The 20,106-nt window shown below is 35.0% G+C and overlaps 1 protein-coding gene across 1 annotated transcript in view; it reads left to right on the top strand.

The window, feature by feature from the left end:
• Nucleotides 1-7,441: 7,441 nt before the first annotated feature.
• Nucleotides 7,442-20,106, top strand: part of LOC113096346 (contactin-3) — a 57,157-nt gene continuing 44,492 nt past the window's right edge. Inside the window, exons 1-3 of the mRNA XM_026261718.1 lie at nucleotides 7,442-7,929; nucleotides 16,032-16,169; nucleotides 17,798-17,942. Coding sequence (XP_026117503.1) covers nucleotides 16,115-16,169; nucleotides 17,798-17,942 — 200 coding nt within the window. The 5' untranslated portion in view covers nucleotides 7,442-7,929; nucleotides 16,032-16,114. The remainder of the gene's footprint in view (nucleotides 7,930-16,031; nucleotides 16,170-17,797; nucleotides 17,943-20,106) is intronic.

Genomic DNA, 20,106 nt, shown 5'->3' with positions numbered 1-20,106 from the left:
ATATATTAATAAATAATTACTGCCTTATGCCTAGAATTCTACAAAGCAACCAACTGTAAATCACTTAGAGAATGCAATGATGCCTAAGAGTGAGCTACGTGGATGAGTAACAAATCCAAATGTTCGTTCAGTAAAAACACTAATTAGAACTGCCATCAGAAAGAGTGAGAAAGAGAGAAAAGGATGTGAGAAATAAAACACTTAACTTTTTTTTTTTTTTTTTTTTTTGGAGAGCAGCCAAACATCTAACACATGCATACCTACATACATGCATAAATTTGGTGCTTCCACATTGCATATCCTTTTCAAAGTTGTAAACAAAAGACACACCACCCTATCATAGCATATGTATTGGTTCAGACAATGCTCTGTAGAATCACACACCACCTGGGCCTCACACTTCCTCTAACCTACATTGAGAAAGAAAACATCAAAAGCTCACTCCCTTCCTGTTCTTCCAGCACAGAACAGCTCCATGGGAATATAGCATCATTTATAACACTTCACATTACAAACAGAGCAGGATAAGGAGATGGATTTAAAGTGCTAGTTTGCATTAAGGTCTTGCCTTTCCGGCTTCTATGTGCATATGATTTGTTGCTGAGCATAAAAAAAAAAAATATATAGTGATCTTTTAGCTGTCAGATGCAGGCTAGCAGGGGTCTCCTGGGATATGATCCAGTTTTAAAGATCCCCTTAGGAAATTCGGAATCCCTTGTGGTGATACACATGCTAATAAGCAAGTGTCAAAAAGCAGATCTGTAAAATACTGTACACTTCTAATTGACAGTAACTTTGTAACAATCCAGAAAAAAAAGACATGGGAAAGGCCAGGATGTTCATTTGCAAAGTGTTTTGACAATTTTTGAAAAATGAGTAGGCTAATCCTCAACTATTAAATGAATAGGCCTGGAGTACCACTCTTTGATAATCAGTTTAGTGAGGATTTAGTCAGCCAATCAGGATCTCCGAGTAACAGGGCTACTAAAAGTAAATAACAAGCCTACTCATATGGAATATTAGCATTAATTTATTCTGACAATACGTCTGACCTCTGAATTGGAATCAGTATTCCAGAGAGCCATGTCCCAACAATCTGATACACTGATATACAAACTTGATATAGAAATTTTATATTGCTTCTGTTTTGGATATATGCATATAAATAATCTGCAACAGAGTTGTTCACAAGCTACACTTCCCATAAAATGCTTTTTCACTGCTTACAAATTATTTTGTTTCCTACTGACTGCAGGTAAATACTGTATCAAATGATTCGGCGCGTGAGTAAAGTGTCCAATTGAATCAACCTGAATTGCAAACAATTCCAGTTTGATGATTTAGAGCAACATTCATGCATGAACGTGGCATTGCTACTGGTTCTGATTTCAAACAGTTGATAGAAAACAGAAGATATATTGCTGAAAATGATTTTCAGGCAAGTACGGCAATCTCCATCATCAGACAAGGACTTATCACCAGTAATATTTTGCCGGAGCACAGTGGTATTTCACTAAAATGTACCACTGAAGTATTTGAGTAAAAGGGTCTAGCCACACCCTTGGTTCAGAGATTGTTTTATCGCAAGATGAAGTGGGAGGCAATGGATTGAAAAGCTGGCACTGGGTTTTTGAGTGAATGTTGCAAACATGCTCAGTCAAGAAGAAAATTCTTCTATCTGCTAAAAGAAGCAAACAGACACTAAACAAACTCCGACTGTGCAGAGATAAGATTGATATTGACAGCTGCAACACTCAGACAGGCTCAATAGATATTTCATATCTAAAGGACACAACAGACATTTTATGTGGTTTTGCTTATTGAGAGTCTGAGTCCATTTATTTTTTCCCCAGTCTGCCCCAAATATTGTTATTGTTTATTGTTTATTGTTAATTTGGATCCCCATTAGCTTCCACAAAGTGGTTGCTAATCTTCCTGGGGTCCACAGAGTTGCACAATACAAAAAAATCATTCAAACAAATAAAATAATAACAAAAATACAATTGCTAATCCAGTCACATCACAAAACTATACCCATACATATTAATAGTAATTAATATTAATAGTAATATGAATTTTCTGTCATCATTTATTCGCCACCATGTTTCAAACCTGTATCACTTCCTTTCTTTTGTGTGTGTCAACACAGATTCTTTCTTTAGAAGACTTTGGAATAAGGTGTACAAGTCATATGGATCACTTTTAAAATAGTGTATCGTCTGCAGAGATGAATGCACTTGGGAGGAGAACAAATTATTTGTAATAATGAGTGGAAAAAAACCGAATACCAGAACATGCAATAATGGTCTGTTCACAACAAGGACGATAACTATAATGGTTACAATAAACATAAACAGTCGTTTTAAAAGTCGTTCTACATTTAAAAGCAGCTGCCACACCACAACTATAACGGCATAGAGGAACAATACCATTGGAATCACAATTTTTTTTATTTTTTTTCAAGCTTATGAAAGATGAAAACATTGATAGCCAATCAGAATCCATCCAATCATTAAAGCAGCAGATGATATAATGGCATCACGCACGTTTAATAGAACGTTATTTAATGTGGATGCTAATGTAGTTACTGTTATAGTTATAGTTCTTAGTATTAATGGGTTCTTAGTGTTTTTTTGTTTTGTTTTGTTTTTTTGTTACACTGAGACTTTTACTGATGTTGCACAATCAAATAAACAAATCACTTTCTGAAACAGTTATTTAAAATAAAACAAGAATTCATCAATAATTAATCAGTAAAAGATCAAAAGGTTAACATATCATTCATCGTAACTGCATGGAAAATATTAAGCATCACAATATTCAGAATGTCTATTTTTGTCTTCAATTTAATAAAGCAGGTCTAAATCAAACAGGTTTGAGCAACATAGAGATAAATAATGAATCCGTTTTTAATATTAGATGACTGTCCACTCAGCAAGACTTTATTTAGGTAGAGTGTTAGACGTTTCAAGGGAGTCTGCAGCACTGCATCGTGTTCAGAATAAACTGGAGTCCTGACCACAGCCCCTGCTATCATTTACAAACTCAAATCATCACTCTGAAAAACCATGTTGCCAAAAAGCCTTAGCGGGGGAGACTTTGGAGGGCACCTAATTGAGAGCAATGTCTGTCGTGGGTCAGAGCTGAGCGGTACAGATCTCGCTCTCTTTTTAATTAATACCAGTGGGCTGTCACAGCCTCCAAATGAGAAGTCATGAAAGATGAGCGTGCAGTCGACCATGCAGCTCTCCGAAAAAAGGCACTATGTGTGTTTGTATTGATGCCTCGTTCCCCGTGTTTCTCTTGCTTCGGTGTTCTCTGTTGTGGATCAAACAATTTAGTCAATAGGGCTGTTTGGTGAGCTGGACTCGTTGAGAAATGTTCCAACAATCCTAATGCGTATAAAACAAGCGATGTGTGTTAATATCGTACATCATTTTTTATCATATCTGTGTCATAAAAGATCAATGCATAACAATAGCATGCAGAGGGTTAACAGTGGAACTCAAAAAGGAAACACCAACTGTAATTTTGTTTCACATTTTGGTTGTTAGTATTGCTTAATTGTTGAAAATCATGTTCTGTTAAATCTTGAAAAATAAACATATTGTTTTATTATTAGTAGTAGTAGTAGTAGTAGGTGTTTTTTTTTTTTTAAAGTGCGCTATGCCAGAAGTTATTTTTTATTTTATTTTTTAATGACCAGCAGGATTTAATTTGATGAAGAAACACATTTAAATGGTTTATTCAAAGTAATCTGTCAATTACACACCACTTTATTGCCATTTTATGAGCATTCTAAGCCTGTAAAGAGAAGAAAATGAGTTTGCTACCATGAGGAAACATCATGCAGTAGAGGGTTAAAACTGAAGGCTGAACAGCAAGTTGTGCTTAACTTATGTAGTTTGATGGAGGCATGGATAGATACACAGCTCTTTGGAAATGAATTTCATTTACTTCCGTGGCCAGGCAGCCAATATCTGACAAACTAATGATTACATTATTTTGTTACTTTCAGGATATTTCATCAAATTTAGCCTGAAAGATTATTATTTGTATTTTTTCTAAGATTAATTGAATTGAATCTAATGAAACCATTTATGAAATGGTTGATACTGCATGACATTTTTAAGGCTTATCATCTTTGTAAATGCTACTTTTTTGGTAAAAACAAAAAACAAATTCCAAATGCATTTGCTAAAAATTAAAACTAACCAAATAAATAAATATATAGGTCAAGCACAGTTTAATTAAAAGTTTCCCACAACGGTTTGATCGTGATTGATGATTATGACATTAATGATTGATGACTAGTCATTAAAACTTTCCCCAACTGTTTGGTTATGATTAATGATGAGCCACGATTGACAGTTCGTTCAGGAGTTCCATTATTAAATATATTTTGAAAGCCAGAAATAACGATTTTCTTGGAATTCAGGGCATTGCAAACAAATTAGGAGACAGGAATGCATGGGATCATAAATAAATAAAACGAAACATAAAATATATGGTGCAATTTCTCGTCTTCTGACGAGATTCGCTTTGATTTGGGACTCATTTAAACTCAACCCATTCAGAATACAATTTTAAAATCAATATCAACTGCATTTGGAAACAATGCTTTCCAAAAATACCCATTTAGAATAAGCTGTAGATGCCAATTAGAAACAAAAAGAGATACTCAAGGAACATAATTTGGAGATATTGGAAAGGCTCATCTGTGTCTCAAGAGTGCACAAGTAAGACACTGTGCACTGTCTAGAGAATACAAGGAAAGACAAGTCATGCTGAATAAGCAGTAAGGTGCCCTTGATTTACTCAAAGCCTACAGAGGAACCAGATGGATCTGTGTCACCTGCCCAGCTTTGAAGTTCACAAGCCCCAGCAGGATATCCACCAAATGAGGGATCAAATTCTGTTTGATGCCATTTTCCCCTCTGTATTGGAAGATAAAATAATGTGAGAAGATTTGTCTTTATTGCACATAGCCAGTGTCTTATCCTCAAGTCTGGATAATGAAATCTGAGGTTAGGACTGCATTTCATAACAATGTTTGCTTGGATGTTTGGGTCACTGGCTCAGCTCGGAGGCAACAACCTAAAGTTTCCACACAGCTATATTCTATACAACAACAGTTCCTTCACCAATTTTTATAGTGTATGATTATCTTTGAAAATAATTACACTCTGAAATCACTAGTAATTTATTTATATATTTATTTCTTTATTTTTTATGTTTTCAAAAAGACAGAAATGGTACTTAACACAGTGAAGAAAGACTGAAATATTATTTTCTTGTAAAGGATACTCGGATAAAAAGCACCATAGGAGTATTCCATACGACCATAGAAGATATTACATCATATAATAATTAATAGTTTCATCTTCTGGTTGATTACGTCTTTAATTTATTTTTCACTACATTTCTGCTATATGTACATTAACCGAAAGTCACCACTAATAAGCTAAATATTGTAAAAATGTAATTTTCTGCTTTGCAACTTTTATTATATGTTTCAAGGAAAATTGTATGTGAGATGCATGCAATGGTTAAGTAAAAACAGAATTAAAATTTTTGGGTGAATTATTCTATTGATTTTTACAGCTGTAAAATATCAGTTTATGCTCACCTTAAGTTAAATCTTCACTATGAGAGTCCAGTGCACATAATTATCTAAAAAAAAAAAGAAAAAAGAAAGAAAACATTTCTCGAAGGCCTTTTGCTCCATCTCTCATCAGTTTCTCATCTATTTTTTACTGATTCTTGGAAACTGCACTGGGCTTTGACACAGGGTCAAAAAAAAAAAAATCTCCAACCCTGAGCCACAACAGAATCCAGCCTTTAAATTCCACTGGCTTTACTGACTGACACTTTTTTAAGTGTTTGGTTCACTCTGCAAAATATATGGATGTATTCTCGATTATCCTTTAAGTATTTCTATTGCAAAGACTATAGGATCATTGCTTGGTTTAATTATAACAGTAAATAGAGTTTAATTTGGTGATGAAAAAGATGCAGTGTTTAAGGACCTCAGTCCGGACAAGACCAGATTTTGACTCAGGTCCGAGACTAAGACCAAATCTTCAGGAGTAATTGGACCTCGTATGAAATCATAGAAAACATGGTCTTGAAATCTGACTTGAGATGGACTTGAGTCAGAGTCCAGTTTAGTCAACACTTCAGTCTGGTTTAAGTTTGTTTAGCTGGTCTCCTTGCTTTACCAGGTCGCCCCAAACCATCCAAAACCATCAAACCCGTTTAGACAGCAGAACTCTCAGCAGAAGATAAAACCAGCAAACCACCTTAGGCAGGATTTATTTTTTCCCCAGCAGTGTAAAGCATTGAAGGACAAAGGTTGTGCGAAGTTCACAATAGGAACAGTAACTGTGTTATGGTGGCATTCAGCAGTAGGGTGTGCTGTTTTGTAGCTGAATTCCAAATGACCTGGAATGGTAGGGTTATCTGAGATTCACTGGTTTCCTAATCAGTTTAAATTACGGAAGACTGGAGCTAATTGTCACACATGGGCGTTCATAAGGGCTATATGTCAGTACCTATAAGGTTTTGAGACAAAAGTCTAATTATGCAAATGCATATTTTCTCCAGCTGTATCTTTATGAATGTTTATTTTAAATACCTAGTTCAAAATCATCACAGCATATTAGAATTAGAGAATTCTATCTTCCAATTATTATCATATTTTAATTGTTGTTGCATAATCAAACGAACACAAAATAGCAGCTTACAGAAGGTTTTCATTTATTGAAGCAAGTAGTCATGTTTTTTACAATGTTATGTTTAATGCCAAAATATTGCTTTAATATACAGTTTTTATTTTATTTTATTATTATTATTATTTTTTTATTTATTATTTTTTTTTTTTTTGCTGTTTCACCAACTGCTTTGTTATAGTGTGACAACATGTCCCATTGGGTTGATTGATGTGTGTTCAATGAACTGTATCCCTTATTGGTGGACATGATTAATTGCTTTCTTGTAGCCAAGACTTTAAAGCTTGTGCCTTTAATTGACTTTCAAAAATAAACCTGCCCTGAGAAATATTCACAGGAGTAAAACGTGTGACAGCTAGCACTCATCTCCCCTAAGTCAAGCTGTGAACAAACTGCACCTGCTACAGGGGGGAATGCTTTTGTGGAACAAATGAATCTTCTTACATATTAGGTTTATCCTGAGCTGCCCTTGTCATATCTCAGCATAGCACATAAACAGTATGAGCTTTATTCTAATGTACGGGGAATTAAAGCAGGGCCATTACATGCTATTATGGTTCTAATAATGCAAGACTGCAAATAAAGGTCCAGTTTATGACAGATTTTCTATTTCTAATGCACAAACCAGAAAATAGCAAATGACATGGCACTGCATGCAGGAAAGGGCAGGCATTAGACAAGTGGTGCAAATGATCACTATAAAAATCTTCCCTTAGAGGCACTTTGCTCTGAATTTGGGGCGTGCTTACAAAGGCACTCAGCTGGAGGTGCATCAGCATGTTAGGTACCACAACTGCGCATTTCATCCACTGAGCGCCTGCTGGAGGAGGAGACACGAAACATATATACCTAACCAACCGTCTTTCTAGATCACTCTGCTGGTCGGAACCGATCACGGAGCACGTGCGCGCAGAGGATACGCCGGAGCGCTGTGAGTCGTGGACTAATTGCGGGGCTCTTGCGGGAATGCGAGGAACATCTCTGTGAACGAGAGGGAATAAATCTCGTCTTCATATCACACTTCGATTTAAAGGGCATTTATTTGTTGCTAAAAGTGAGAGAGCGATATCAGGAAAAATGTTGCCGACGACATTAGGGGGTTAGAGGTGCCGAGGTTCATCCCATCACTGAATATGGAGTGAATTCCCACGTCTTCTCTTATTTTGACTCGGATTACAGTGAACGGGAGCGCGTCACGGTGAGTTATATTCATTATCCACGCGCTATTACATTATTTAAAGTTAAGCGGTATACGCAAGTTTTATTCGAGATGCCAAATAATTTAATGTTTATACATTATGGATATCGTTATAAATATTCCTTATGTTAAGCGTTTCTTTTACACTTGAAATACTTACCACAACCCCAATTAAAATTCAATATTGACGGGGTGGGAATTTAATAATTAATTACAAACCCGGTTCTACTTACGATCTTTTAGTAGCCTACTTTTAAGGAAGGAATAGCCTGTTTGGGGGAGAAAACATTAGGTTACTCTGCAGTCTGTAGGCTATGTGGAATATTTTGGGATTTTAAAGGACAGATAGTCTGATAACAAAACCAAAAAAAAAAAAAAAAAAAGTGTCAAATATCAGAAGAGAAAATGTGGTGATTTAATTAATTTAATCGTTGTACATTGACAGTACATTAACCAATGATATTTTGTCAAAAAAGTGAAAATGATTCAATCAGCTGTTGGTAACGGAATACATTTTAACCACATACTTTCTTTTGGTCGTAGCATCACAGGGATGTAATGATTCACTCAACTCACGATTCGATTCGATTCACGATTTTGATTTCACGATTCAATTCAAGATTTTTTATTTAATTCATTTTTTTTATTATTAGATTTACGACCAATTATAAAATAAATGTGTCCTTTTATTAATGCTTGGACAAAATGCTGCACGTTTCTTTGTGAAAATGAAATATTACACTATAATAATATAGCACTTGCATATTATTGTTCTTCTGTTGGATTTTGATTGCTTCTATTGTCCTCATTTGTGAATTGCTTTGGATAAAAGCATATGCTAAATAACCAAATTTAAACATAATGTACGTGTAAATAACAAAATTAAATAGACATTTTAAAACAAGCCCCAGATAAAAATAAATAAATAACACAAATAAAAAAAAATCTATTCATATAAACAAAATAAGGCATTACGGCAATGACATTAGCGGCAACCACTGCATTTTAATAATGATCCAAACAAATATGCTGCATCCATGCAACTATTTGCAGTTTTTAATTTAAATTCAATTGTATAATTCCGAAATTTTAAGCAAAAACAGAATGGTTTGACTTCAGTTTTGTAAAACATAAAAAAATATCTACATGAAACGAACAGCAGATGAGCTGAACGAGGTGCAGATTCACTCTCTGCCTGCAGGTGTCTTAAAGCGTTTCCTTGGTTTCCACTGTAAACAAAGTAGCACTGCACTTATGAACGTTAATATGCATTATACAGAGGCAAGATGAAAAGAAAAACTTTTCTAAAGACAGTAAGTTCCCCTCAGACATACATTCACATAAACTCCACCCTTAATTGAATCACATTTTTTTTTCATCTCAACCGATCTGAATCATCACATTTTTAATTGATTTTAATCCTGCTCACAGTTAATTGTTACATCCCTAATAACATGACTTTAAAAAAGCACATTTTGAGGCCATTTTATATTTTTCAACTTTTAAATTATATTATATGAACTCTGACAGAGCCATATGCTGTTGAAGTAGCAGCACATGTGTGATTTATTATGTGAACTGCACTGATCTTAGTCATGTAGGGCAGAAGATCACATGGGGCACAAACATCACTCTTATCTTGCAGATAACCTTGTATTTCATCAGACTCAAAATATGATGTATAAGGGATATAAACTGGCAGGTGCTACCGGTCTTCAGCATCTCCATTTGTTCTGCTTCAAGTCATCCATAACACAATTCTCTTATAATACATCCCTCACACTACAGAAGATGTACTGTATATGGAATCCAATGGAGAGAAAATTCAGGGAATTGTGCTTAGCAGGCCTGGAAAAGTGATTTTTCTGGTTTTGCTCTGTTCTAAATATTTAAACGCATAGATATAGCTCTTTTGTAAATGGTTAACTTGTCAGCTTGAAACATCAGTCAGTTGAGGGTCTTCTTGGAGCCATCTGAATGCTAAAAATAATACATTTTACCTAATTCCACAAAGTAATCAGGAATGACTGGAAAAAGAATGGAAATTAATTTGCCGAAACATTTTAGAACACTACAGCTGTCAGTAAGAAAGTAAAACCACATTGTCATGTAATACTTTTATGATCCGACTTGGGTTAGTTTCCTTTGAAGTGAACCCTCAAACAAGTGTTATGTGGATCAATAAACTATCAGCCTCTCCATAGATCAGCCAATTGCCTCTATGGCCTGGTTTATAATCTCACAATGGCGTGACTAAGCTTTGGGAACTTTAGGAAGGACATACAGGAGAAAATACACATTCGGCTCTCTATCCGCACCACATCTGCTATTCAAATAGGAATGGGATCCTTCTCTCGTGTGTTCATGTTTATTTATGGATGCATCTGGGATGCATGGCTCATCTCATAGTGTTGCTAACAAGCACAGCCAAATTAGAGGTGAGAACACTGGGAAACAGCAGTGTGCAGAATTCTGTCGAACCACTCCACAGCACAGCTTGGCTTCCTCTGAGACTATTTATTCCTCTCATTGTGGCGTATAAAGTTTATTTAGAGAGAGACTAAAGATAAATTTGAACATGTGGGAGGAATTTGTTAGAGATGAAACCTAAAGTAATGTTAGTTTAAATAATGGTGAGGGTTTTTTTTATTTCCCCCAAATTCTACCTTTCTTAATATCCATCTCTCGAATTAGCTTTCTGTTGTCTGGATCACAAACATTTTCTATCGTTATCTAAGTGCATTTTCTTTATTAAATCTCTGGCTGAGGATTAAGGAATACTTCACCCGAAGATAAAAGCTGTCAATGTGTTGTTCTAAACCCGTATGACTTACTTACTTCTTTGGAACTAAAACAAATTTATTTTGTAGAACTTATTTGTGGTCGATGTGATGCTATATTCCAATTTTGCTGAAGTCAAGTCAATTAAGGAAAAATCTTCCCCTCCACTGAACTGTTATCTTTTACAATCAGTCAAATAGTTATGTTTCCATCACCCTGTTTTAAAGCCATTTTGAAGTAGCCTAACACATGATGAGAAACGAGTGATGGAAATGCCAAATTTCGAATAAAAATGCCTTAATTAGCAAAAAAAAAAAAAAAAAAAATATATATATATATATATATATATATATATATATATATATATATTTTACACTAACTTGAGGTAATTTTTTACTTTTGTGAAAAAGGTTTAATGCGAATAATGGAATATGGAAATGCATTTTGTGAATAAATTCCTCCAAACGCATCACACAAGTCATGTGACTTTGCGCTATGGGACAGCAAAACTTGACTAACCAGTGGACTGATGTCGTTACACAGCATCTGAAATGTTGTTTTGGTCATTCTGAAATGCAAAAATTATTAAATTCATTAGTATCTCCTACTTTAGTTATATTTAGTGCCAGTTTATCAGGAAGTGATGATTTTGTATTTTACTCATTGGATGGAAACGGTGCTTTTTCGCAAATGTTTTATGCGATATTTAAATTTTGTGCATTAGCTAAATTCGCAACTTTGAAAGGAAACCCAGCTACTGTCTCTTTTAGACTGATTTTGGGAACCACATCAAGATATTTACTGAAGATATATACATATTGGTATTGCCAGTATTATTATATATTGTATATCTATTCTTTTCATGCTGTACATTATAAGGTTGTAAATAGTGACTACATTTTTGTACAATTGTAATTTTTTTATGTACTTCAATAAAACAGTGAAGAATTTCAATGTCAGGGTTTTTTTTTTTTTTTTTTTTTTGGTGTGGGGGGGGGTCTGCCACTGTGATTATTGGGTTGTGGGATGGCTCGCTGGCTGCTATCTTACTGTTAAATGCACTTTCTCTTGCTGCCCCATGACACTTCTACAGAAGGCACCTTTCAATTTTATAGTCAACAAAAGAGGAAATCTGTTTCTATGTTGGTCTACGAATCTAAATGATGCGCTGGATTGTGTATAGTATCCCTGTTCAAAGATTCTGCTTTAGTTTTGCTCACCTCTGTATTCGTTCATTGTTGGTCTCTTGCATTCAAGCTACAACATTTTATTACATTTATTCTATTTTATTTTATTTTGTGTTATTATTTGATTTAATGGAAACTATTTTTAATAGTTTTAGTTCACAATAACAATAGTGGTTGCAGCAGACACCTTCACAGTACTCTTTCCTCCAATAAATTGTTAAGGTTTGATGGTCAGGCATGCAACATGATTTATTCTCACTGTCTAAAACACAATATAGTATATAGTCAACTCCACCATATTGTTACAAGAACTGATGATTTATAGCAGAAGTATGAATCTAGCTCCCACACCAAATGTTTAATGTCAGGCGAAGTACCACCAAGCAGTTGATCTACAGTAATTATAGTCTAAAAGTACACGTAATGCTCAGGTTCAGGGCTTTAGTGTAAGAAGTAAATAAGCTGACACTTCTTTCCATTAAAGGGACTATCCCCATGGAATAACCTGGGGTTAAGTGGCTTGCTTAAAAGCATGATGGGGATGGTTTCAGGGGCCGTTCCCTCCAGAACCTCAGTTTGTCAAGAGATGAGTTTGTCAAGTATGATGCCTTTATCAATCAACAATAGTTTTGGGTCAGAATTTCTGTTAAAAAACATTAGGTCGCAACCTACTGAAGAACACAAGCCTAAACCTAACCCTAAAATCTTTTTAAAAAAATAATAATAATAATAAAAATATATAAAATATTATTCCAGAACTAGGATTTTGATCCAGGAACACGCCTACTGAACAAAATTGGCTAACAATGTTAGAATCAAATTGATATATGGGATTTCAAAATCGACATCTATTGTGGAATATGATTTAGCTTCAAATGGGAGATTTACTAATTGGCTCAATATGTAGCTTCTCTCATCTACCAGTGGGTTGCTGGCAGATCATGCACCATAATCATAAGAGCTTGGCATGTTCATCAGCGCTTCCCATACTGCTGATCATCTCTGTAATACGATGTATTATCCGTTTGTAATCACATGTAGACCGTTGCGCATGCTGGTCTAGTTCTAAGATCTTGACACAAATGAAATCAGCCTGAATTGCAAAACAGACACCTTTAACCACTTTTATTCCAAAATGTTCATGCTAATCAAGAAGTGATCTCATTTACTGGTGCAATAGAATCATCCAATGGCTTTTATCGCATAGCACTGTTGCAGAGGTGATGCTACACTGCCTCATTACATTTAGCGAGTCGAATGCTCATCATTTTGCTTAATAAGATGGTCGGTGGAAATTGGTGGAAAATGACACCACAGCTCAGTTTTTGGAAGACTCGTGAGAGATTGTTTGTGATTGCAATTCATGGCCCGTCTCGCGTGTAGCTGGATGTGACATGCACACAATTTGAAATCAACATCCAGTTTTTTAATTCGCATTTTCTTCTTCCAACATAAGTCTGCTCTCAGAAGCCTTGCTGTAGGGCATGAATTGTCCTTTATTTTGTTGCCTTGCCTGTTAGCGTGCTTCTTTTTTTGGGGGGGGTGTTGCATGCAGAGGTCACAATGAGAAACAATGACAACTGTAATGTTTTTCATTGGAGGACTGTAGCTACAAAAGCTACAAAAGTCAAAAGCTGAGCTGTGTAATCCAATCTGACAGAGTTTCCTGCGGCATAATGTGCCCCCAATCCACCCAGAGACCCCCGTCCCTGCAATTACTACAGACACCCCAGCAGTCATCCCTACTAGGATACAGCATTAAACAAGGGGTTTTTCTGAAGATTTTGCAATTATAATGACATGATAGCAGATTACCCTTTCTCTAAGCCTCATGCCTTTATTGATTTAAAGGGCCAGTAGAGTAGAAATGAGTAAGCTTTATTATGTAAAAGAACGGTGAAAAGAGTGTACACAAATGGTTTTAAACATCAGGGTGTTAAATAAAGACAGACTAACTGGTTCTATAGAAAGAAAGAACCACACAATCATATAGCCTCAGCCCATAGAGCTGGAACTGTGACAGTTAGGGATTTTCAAAGCAAAATAAAACGAGTAAAGGAAAGTCTCCAATACTAACAGGAGTAAGTCCCTCATGAAATGCTATAAAAATCCCAAAGTGCATGCCAATCTGTCAAGACTGCTTTTATTATAGTATAAAATACAGTGAATGTAGCTTTTTGATCCAGAAACCCATATGATTGCATATAAAAGAAGAACATATGAAGCATTGATATATATTTTAGCGAACAATAAGTGAATAAATTAAATATATTCATTAAATACCAAGTATGTTACCTGTGACTGTGCAACATTAACACAAGTATAGGATGCCAGTTAATTAAACTTTTCAATCAAATTATTCAGTCTTTACAACAATTTATTAATTTAATTATTCTAGATTGATCGTATATAATAAAACATTTGCTTTGAAACGTTTTTGAATATAATTCATTATTGTACTGATTAGAAATTATAAAATGTATTGCACATTAAGTCTTTTATTCTCTACAGTCCACAAACTTTTTGTGAGATTTTTGTACACATTGCATTTTGTGTCTTGGATGCTACTTTATAAAGACCAGAGCTGAGTAAATTACTTACAAATTGTAGTCTATGAGTAATGATTCAAAATTACACAACAAAAATTGTAGTCAGAAACACAATCCATTATATTACACCTTTTGGGTAATATAATCAGACTACTTTCTGATTACTTTTCAATAACATTTGACCTAACTTGTCTATTATCTAGTATAATCTTACTATACTGATATAAAATTATTAAGAAAAAGAAAATATGTTCCATTTGTTATTATTAACAACGTGAAGTGCATTAAACTTTACATTACGTCAAGGCTTCCCAAACACAAACTGAAGTTTTGTGAGTTTAATGAAAAGCTAATAATTAATTAAATCATAAAAATGTAAAATTGAAATAAATAGTTATAAAATAACATCAATCAAAAAAACTGAAAAAAACTGAAATATTTTATTTGTTTATTGGCATGTCATGTAACCTTTAAACTAATGTCAGATAACCTATGCACATACAGTATGATACTTAATTATTCATTTATTACCTTAAAATCTCATGGGGTTCTTCAAGTATATATATTAGGAGAAAAAAAGTTTGGGAATTAGGGAGAATCATTAAATTATGAATAATAGTAACTGTAGTTTAATTATGAGTAAAATGTAATTTAATCTAATTACAACTTAATGTAATCAGTTACTACCCAGCACTTTCTGAGATGGTGTTAAGTTTAAAGTAGTTCAGCTTAGAAAAACACGTCTCAAGACCACTGCTTTTTATTCCATTTGGTTGCACTCAATTTGCTTTTGAATGCAGGGATATTTCCTGCAAGATACCATCACACTGTAATTGAGATATGCATAAACCTCAAATGTAAATGGCTGCATTTCTGGTAATCAAAATGAAAGGTCCTCTGAAAAGTCATTGCGAATTATTCTGTCAGATTCAACCCTACGCAGGGCCTCAGAAGATGTCATTTTGCCTGGAAATGTGGGTGGAATGCTATGTGCTAGTGAAAGCGGCTAACAGTATTTAGGTTGGCTTCTAGCTCCTATTAATAGTCAAGAGAAAGTAGCTTTTGAGGTCAACAAATTCCAGCCCCCTGATTTCTCTGATGTTGCAGGTTTCTGTTTGTTTCTTCGCGATCACGAATAATAATGCAGAATTTAGACCGTATCAAGCTTCAGAACAAAGGCTGTTGCTACTCTCTTTAAATGTGCAATGAATATTTTGTACAGAGTTAACAGTTGGGGGTTTCTAACTGTCTGCTTTCTTGTTTTATTCTTCCATCGAAGCGTCGCTCCCATCTGTCATTCATACTCAAAACATCATTGCATTGATTTTCTGCACATTTTAACTCCAGTCTCCCAGGGCTTTTGTTTGCAGTGCTTTAATATTTTAGTCACCGTCATATTGAGAACATCTCAGTTGTTGACTTTCTCTTTGATCCAAAAACATTGTACCAGTATTTGTCCCCACAGTCGAGGTGATCACTTCAACAGAGGTGTAATCTCACAGATCTGTCTATAAAGGCAGCGCATCTGTCATATTTGACTCAGAATGTCTTATTTTAATTATTTCTGTAATTACTTTTCCCACAGATTATACGTCTCACATTCAAGGGAGAAATCATTCCATTCACAAGCAATTGGATGAGAGTCATACTTGCCCTTGGCAACTAAAGATGACGTTACTATGGAAACGACTTGTGGCGCTATCAATCATTGGCTGCCTCGCAGGTAAATTATTGTCCTGCTGTTTTTCAAACTGAATGTTTTTTTTTTTTTTTTCATTCTGTTTTTATTTTGGGCTGAATGCATATGTGTAACGGACTGTCATAAGAGCAAGAATTTCATTATAATCGTAAGCCTTAGATTCATTCAGTCCTTGGAGGAGGTTTTAGACAAGACACTGAAGTTGAATACGTGCATTCATTTTGAATGTTGTTTTGAATACCATTAAACTTAATTATCATGTTATGTTCAGAAAATAAATAACAATATGATATTGAGAAAGTAATGCTTTTTGGGCTTGGTTTTGGATGTAATAAACTTCAACATGACGTTTCCCCAAGGATGCAGTGAGATTGTGGCCCAGTACCTGTGTTTGTCAAAGATGATTATCAGGATTTCTGAGATGGAGGCTTGTCTGTATCTCACTTGAAACCGCTGCCTCTTCCTTCCTCTCTGGATGCAGTGGATTACAAATGCATCTAACTGGAAACTTATTTTTGTTAGTTGGTGGCAGTATTTACAACAGAAAGTTTGATTAATGAGAGTGCAGATGCTATTGTGAAGGGAAATACAGACTTAAATCATTTTCGTTTCATCTTGTATTCATGAAACTGAAACACAGAACAATTATAACCGACACATGCATCAAATATCCTATAGTTATGGTGTGTAATTTCAGATATGATATACACAATCTTTCTTCTGTTGATATTACCACAACGGCAGCTGACGCTGGAGTTTATTTTCCTGTACAATGGTGTTAGCTTGCAGAATTATCTCATAAATATGGCTTCACAGTGTTTCTCTGTATAATATTAATTAATATAGAAAAAAAAATAATGGCTATATTTTACATAATATTCTGACTTCTAGAATAAATGAAGTTTTAGGGAGCTGTGAAAGATGTGTGAATAATGGTATTTTTCTGTAGTTCGTTCTGGATATTTTTAGTATCAAATAAAAGCAACTGTCAAAGCATGCACAAGCATAAATGTGTGTGTTTGTTTTTATTACATGGTGGGGACCTCAACATGTAAGCACACTCACATAGTGGGGACCAAAAACATAGTGGGGTCCAAATCCCCCGTCCCCACAATGTTTTGCTTGTAATAGGCTAAAGATACATAAATACATAAAGATACATATACACAAACAGTTATTTTAGTAGTGTGATTTAAAATTGGTATGCAAATAAATACTTAGTTCAGTCATGATAACTCCCGAAAACTGATTGGTTCCTTCAATACTGGAGCATTAGCCAATCAGAAGTACTTCCTAATCCATGTAACCATATGTGTCTAAGCTGAAGCCACCCTGCCGCATGATTATGAAAGCTTCTGTCCTTCCCTCCTCCTCCCCAGCACCACCTCCAGAGATCTACCATTTCCTGCAACAAAAACACAAGGCTGTCCATTTGTTTTGATTTTGTTTTTTCAAATAAATTCTTGTATTTGCTCTGCAGCAACGTAGCATGTGTCATACACCAAAATAAAGCTTTTGTACATTATGCTTCCCCTGTCAGTAAATGCTAGTTGAAAAAAACTCACTCTGAGAGTTGTCATGATTGAACTGTATTTTTATTAAATGTACAACAAAATTACACAATTTTTTACACAAGATTTTCTCTGTCTCAGTTTTATCAGCAGAAGCAGAAGACACAAAGTTTCTTGGTCCGAGCTGGAAAAAGGAACCCGAAGATCTGATACTGCCCATCCACTCTCCTGAGCAGGAGGCTGTTTTAACTTGTGAGGCATCCGGAGTCCCTTCCCCTCAGTACAGGTTTGAGCCCAGTCTAGTCTTCTGTGCTAGCAATTTATGCATTCTTTCATTGCTATTACAAACCATTTAAGTGGTTGGTTTTGGCAAATTGGCAGCTTATTCCTATAAAGATCAGCTTGAAAAGTAATGGCACTGATTGCTATTGATTTTCCAGGTGAGAGGCAATTTATTTGTCCTCCGTGTTTGCCATCGCATAAATCCAGTAAACTACAATATTTCTAACAGCCTATCCCAGTGGCGTCATGCTGTGACCAATTTTCCATTTGCTTTCCAGAGTTTCACCAGTGTCACTTTTAAATGTGTGTCAACTGCTTTACTAAAGACTCATCAAAAATAAATAAATAAATAAATAAAAAAACATTAGCCTACTTACAGAGATATGTTCAAGATTCATTACTTCTTTGGTGTGTACACATCTCAGCAAGAGCTTTAGGAATTAGCACGCCAAATTTATCTTACTGAGAGGGTAATGCATGCTACTGTAAGGACGGAAATTAGCTTTGAAAATGGGAGGGGTCTAAATGACTAATTTGTGCTAGAGATTCTAAGATACTGTCCCGCATATTCCCTGGTGAGGCGTCTGCTCTGAAAATAGCAGCGTGCTCCAGCTCTGTGGTATATTGTGTTTCGTAGCTTGGGTCAGCATCATGTAAATGCTCTGGCAAGCGCAAGGGAGGGAAGTAATAACCTTGTGAGTGACATTCGATTTAAACACTTACATTTCCCTTTAGTGCATCTTTGTGGAAAACACAGATTTAACTCAACATTACGAGAATATCAATGTACAGGAAGAAGAAGAGCACAGTGACAGTTGAAGTCGTGATGCTACCTTCACTTTTGCACAGCGGTAGTCTTCAAAGTCAAATTAGTTTGATTTTCGACCCAGCTCTTGACTTATTTATGCAGATATGTAACCATAAATAAACTCTGGTAGAAAGGAAATTAAGTGGCTTATGCATATATTCAACAACATGCAAAATAGTCGTTTTCAGCTGTCAAACTGAAATAAACTGCACTTCCTTTAATTCTTTCATTTCTTTCTCACAGATATATGGTACATTTGGTTTTGGATTGTCATTAAAATTATGTTACCAAACCAACTGGCTGTGTGATTGCTTTTAAACATTTTGTATTTTTAGCCATTTCCTTTTTGCATAGTTGTCTTGGAACAGCGAACAGTGATGCTACAACCTCCATTTGTTCATTATGCATAATGTTTAATGAAAATGATTTTTTTAATAGATATATAGATTTTCTATTAAAAACAGTTTAAACACTGAACGTATTAATTCAATTTACTATATTAATAATTTGTCATGCTACAGTTTCAGAGTAGTTTCCTCAACACTGGTAGCAGCTGTGTATTGTCTTGCTTTGAAGACCACCATAGATTTTATCTCAGGATTCTGGGGACATTTTCTCTTTGTGTGTTTGATAAAACCTATACCCATCATTCAGTGAACTTTACAACAATACATCCAGACACTGATAAGATCAGTTACACTCTAAAGATAATTTCTTGAACTGAAAAGAGACATTTGCTAAGTTATCGCTGACAGTAAATTCTTCAAGGCTGGTCTTATAAGATCCAATCTGGTCAAAAGGCACCCGAAAGGTTCGGTCCACACTAGAACTCATTTCGAGTGTGTTGAGCAAACTAATGTTGACTGAAGGGTGGCCAGTTCTGCTGCGAAACAGTAAGAGGAGGAAGAGTCTCCAAAGAACATCCAGATACTTTCTTTGTCAAGTGAAATTGTCAGAGTTCCAGCAGAGTCTGGTGGTATTTCAGTGTCTGCAGGGGCCGATGTGAACTTTGAGAACACAACGCACCAGGCTATTTTGCATCTTCGTTTCAGATTCCATAGAAAAGTAACTGAGTCAGAGGAGAGCAGTTGGCTGGCTTCTGCTTCTCTCTCTCTCTCTCTCTCTCAAAAAAAAAAAAAAAAAAAAAAAAAAAAAACTTTTTAAAGAAATACAGAGTTGCTGTATTTTATTACATTCATGGGATGATGCATTATATGAATCAATCAATACATTTATTTTGCTTACATGTTTATATAGAAAGAATAAATAATTTATAACATAACATTAAACTCATAATCAATACCATGCAAAGGTTTTGTACGATTTATTTATTTACAGTTTTTTTATTTATTTATTTAAA

Source organism: Carassius auratus, chromosome 6, assembly GCF_003368295.1.
Source record: "Carassius auratus strain Wakin chromosome 6, ASM336829v1, whole genome shotgun sequence".
Classification (NCBI taxonomy): domain Eukaryota; kingdom Metazoa; phylum Chordata; class Actinopteri; order Cypriniformes; family Cyprinidae; genus Carassius; species Carassius auratus.
The sequence above is the reverse complement of the archived record's forward strand: the minus strand, read 5'-3'. Positions and strand labels throughout refer to the sequence as shown.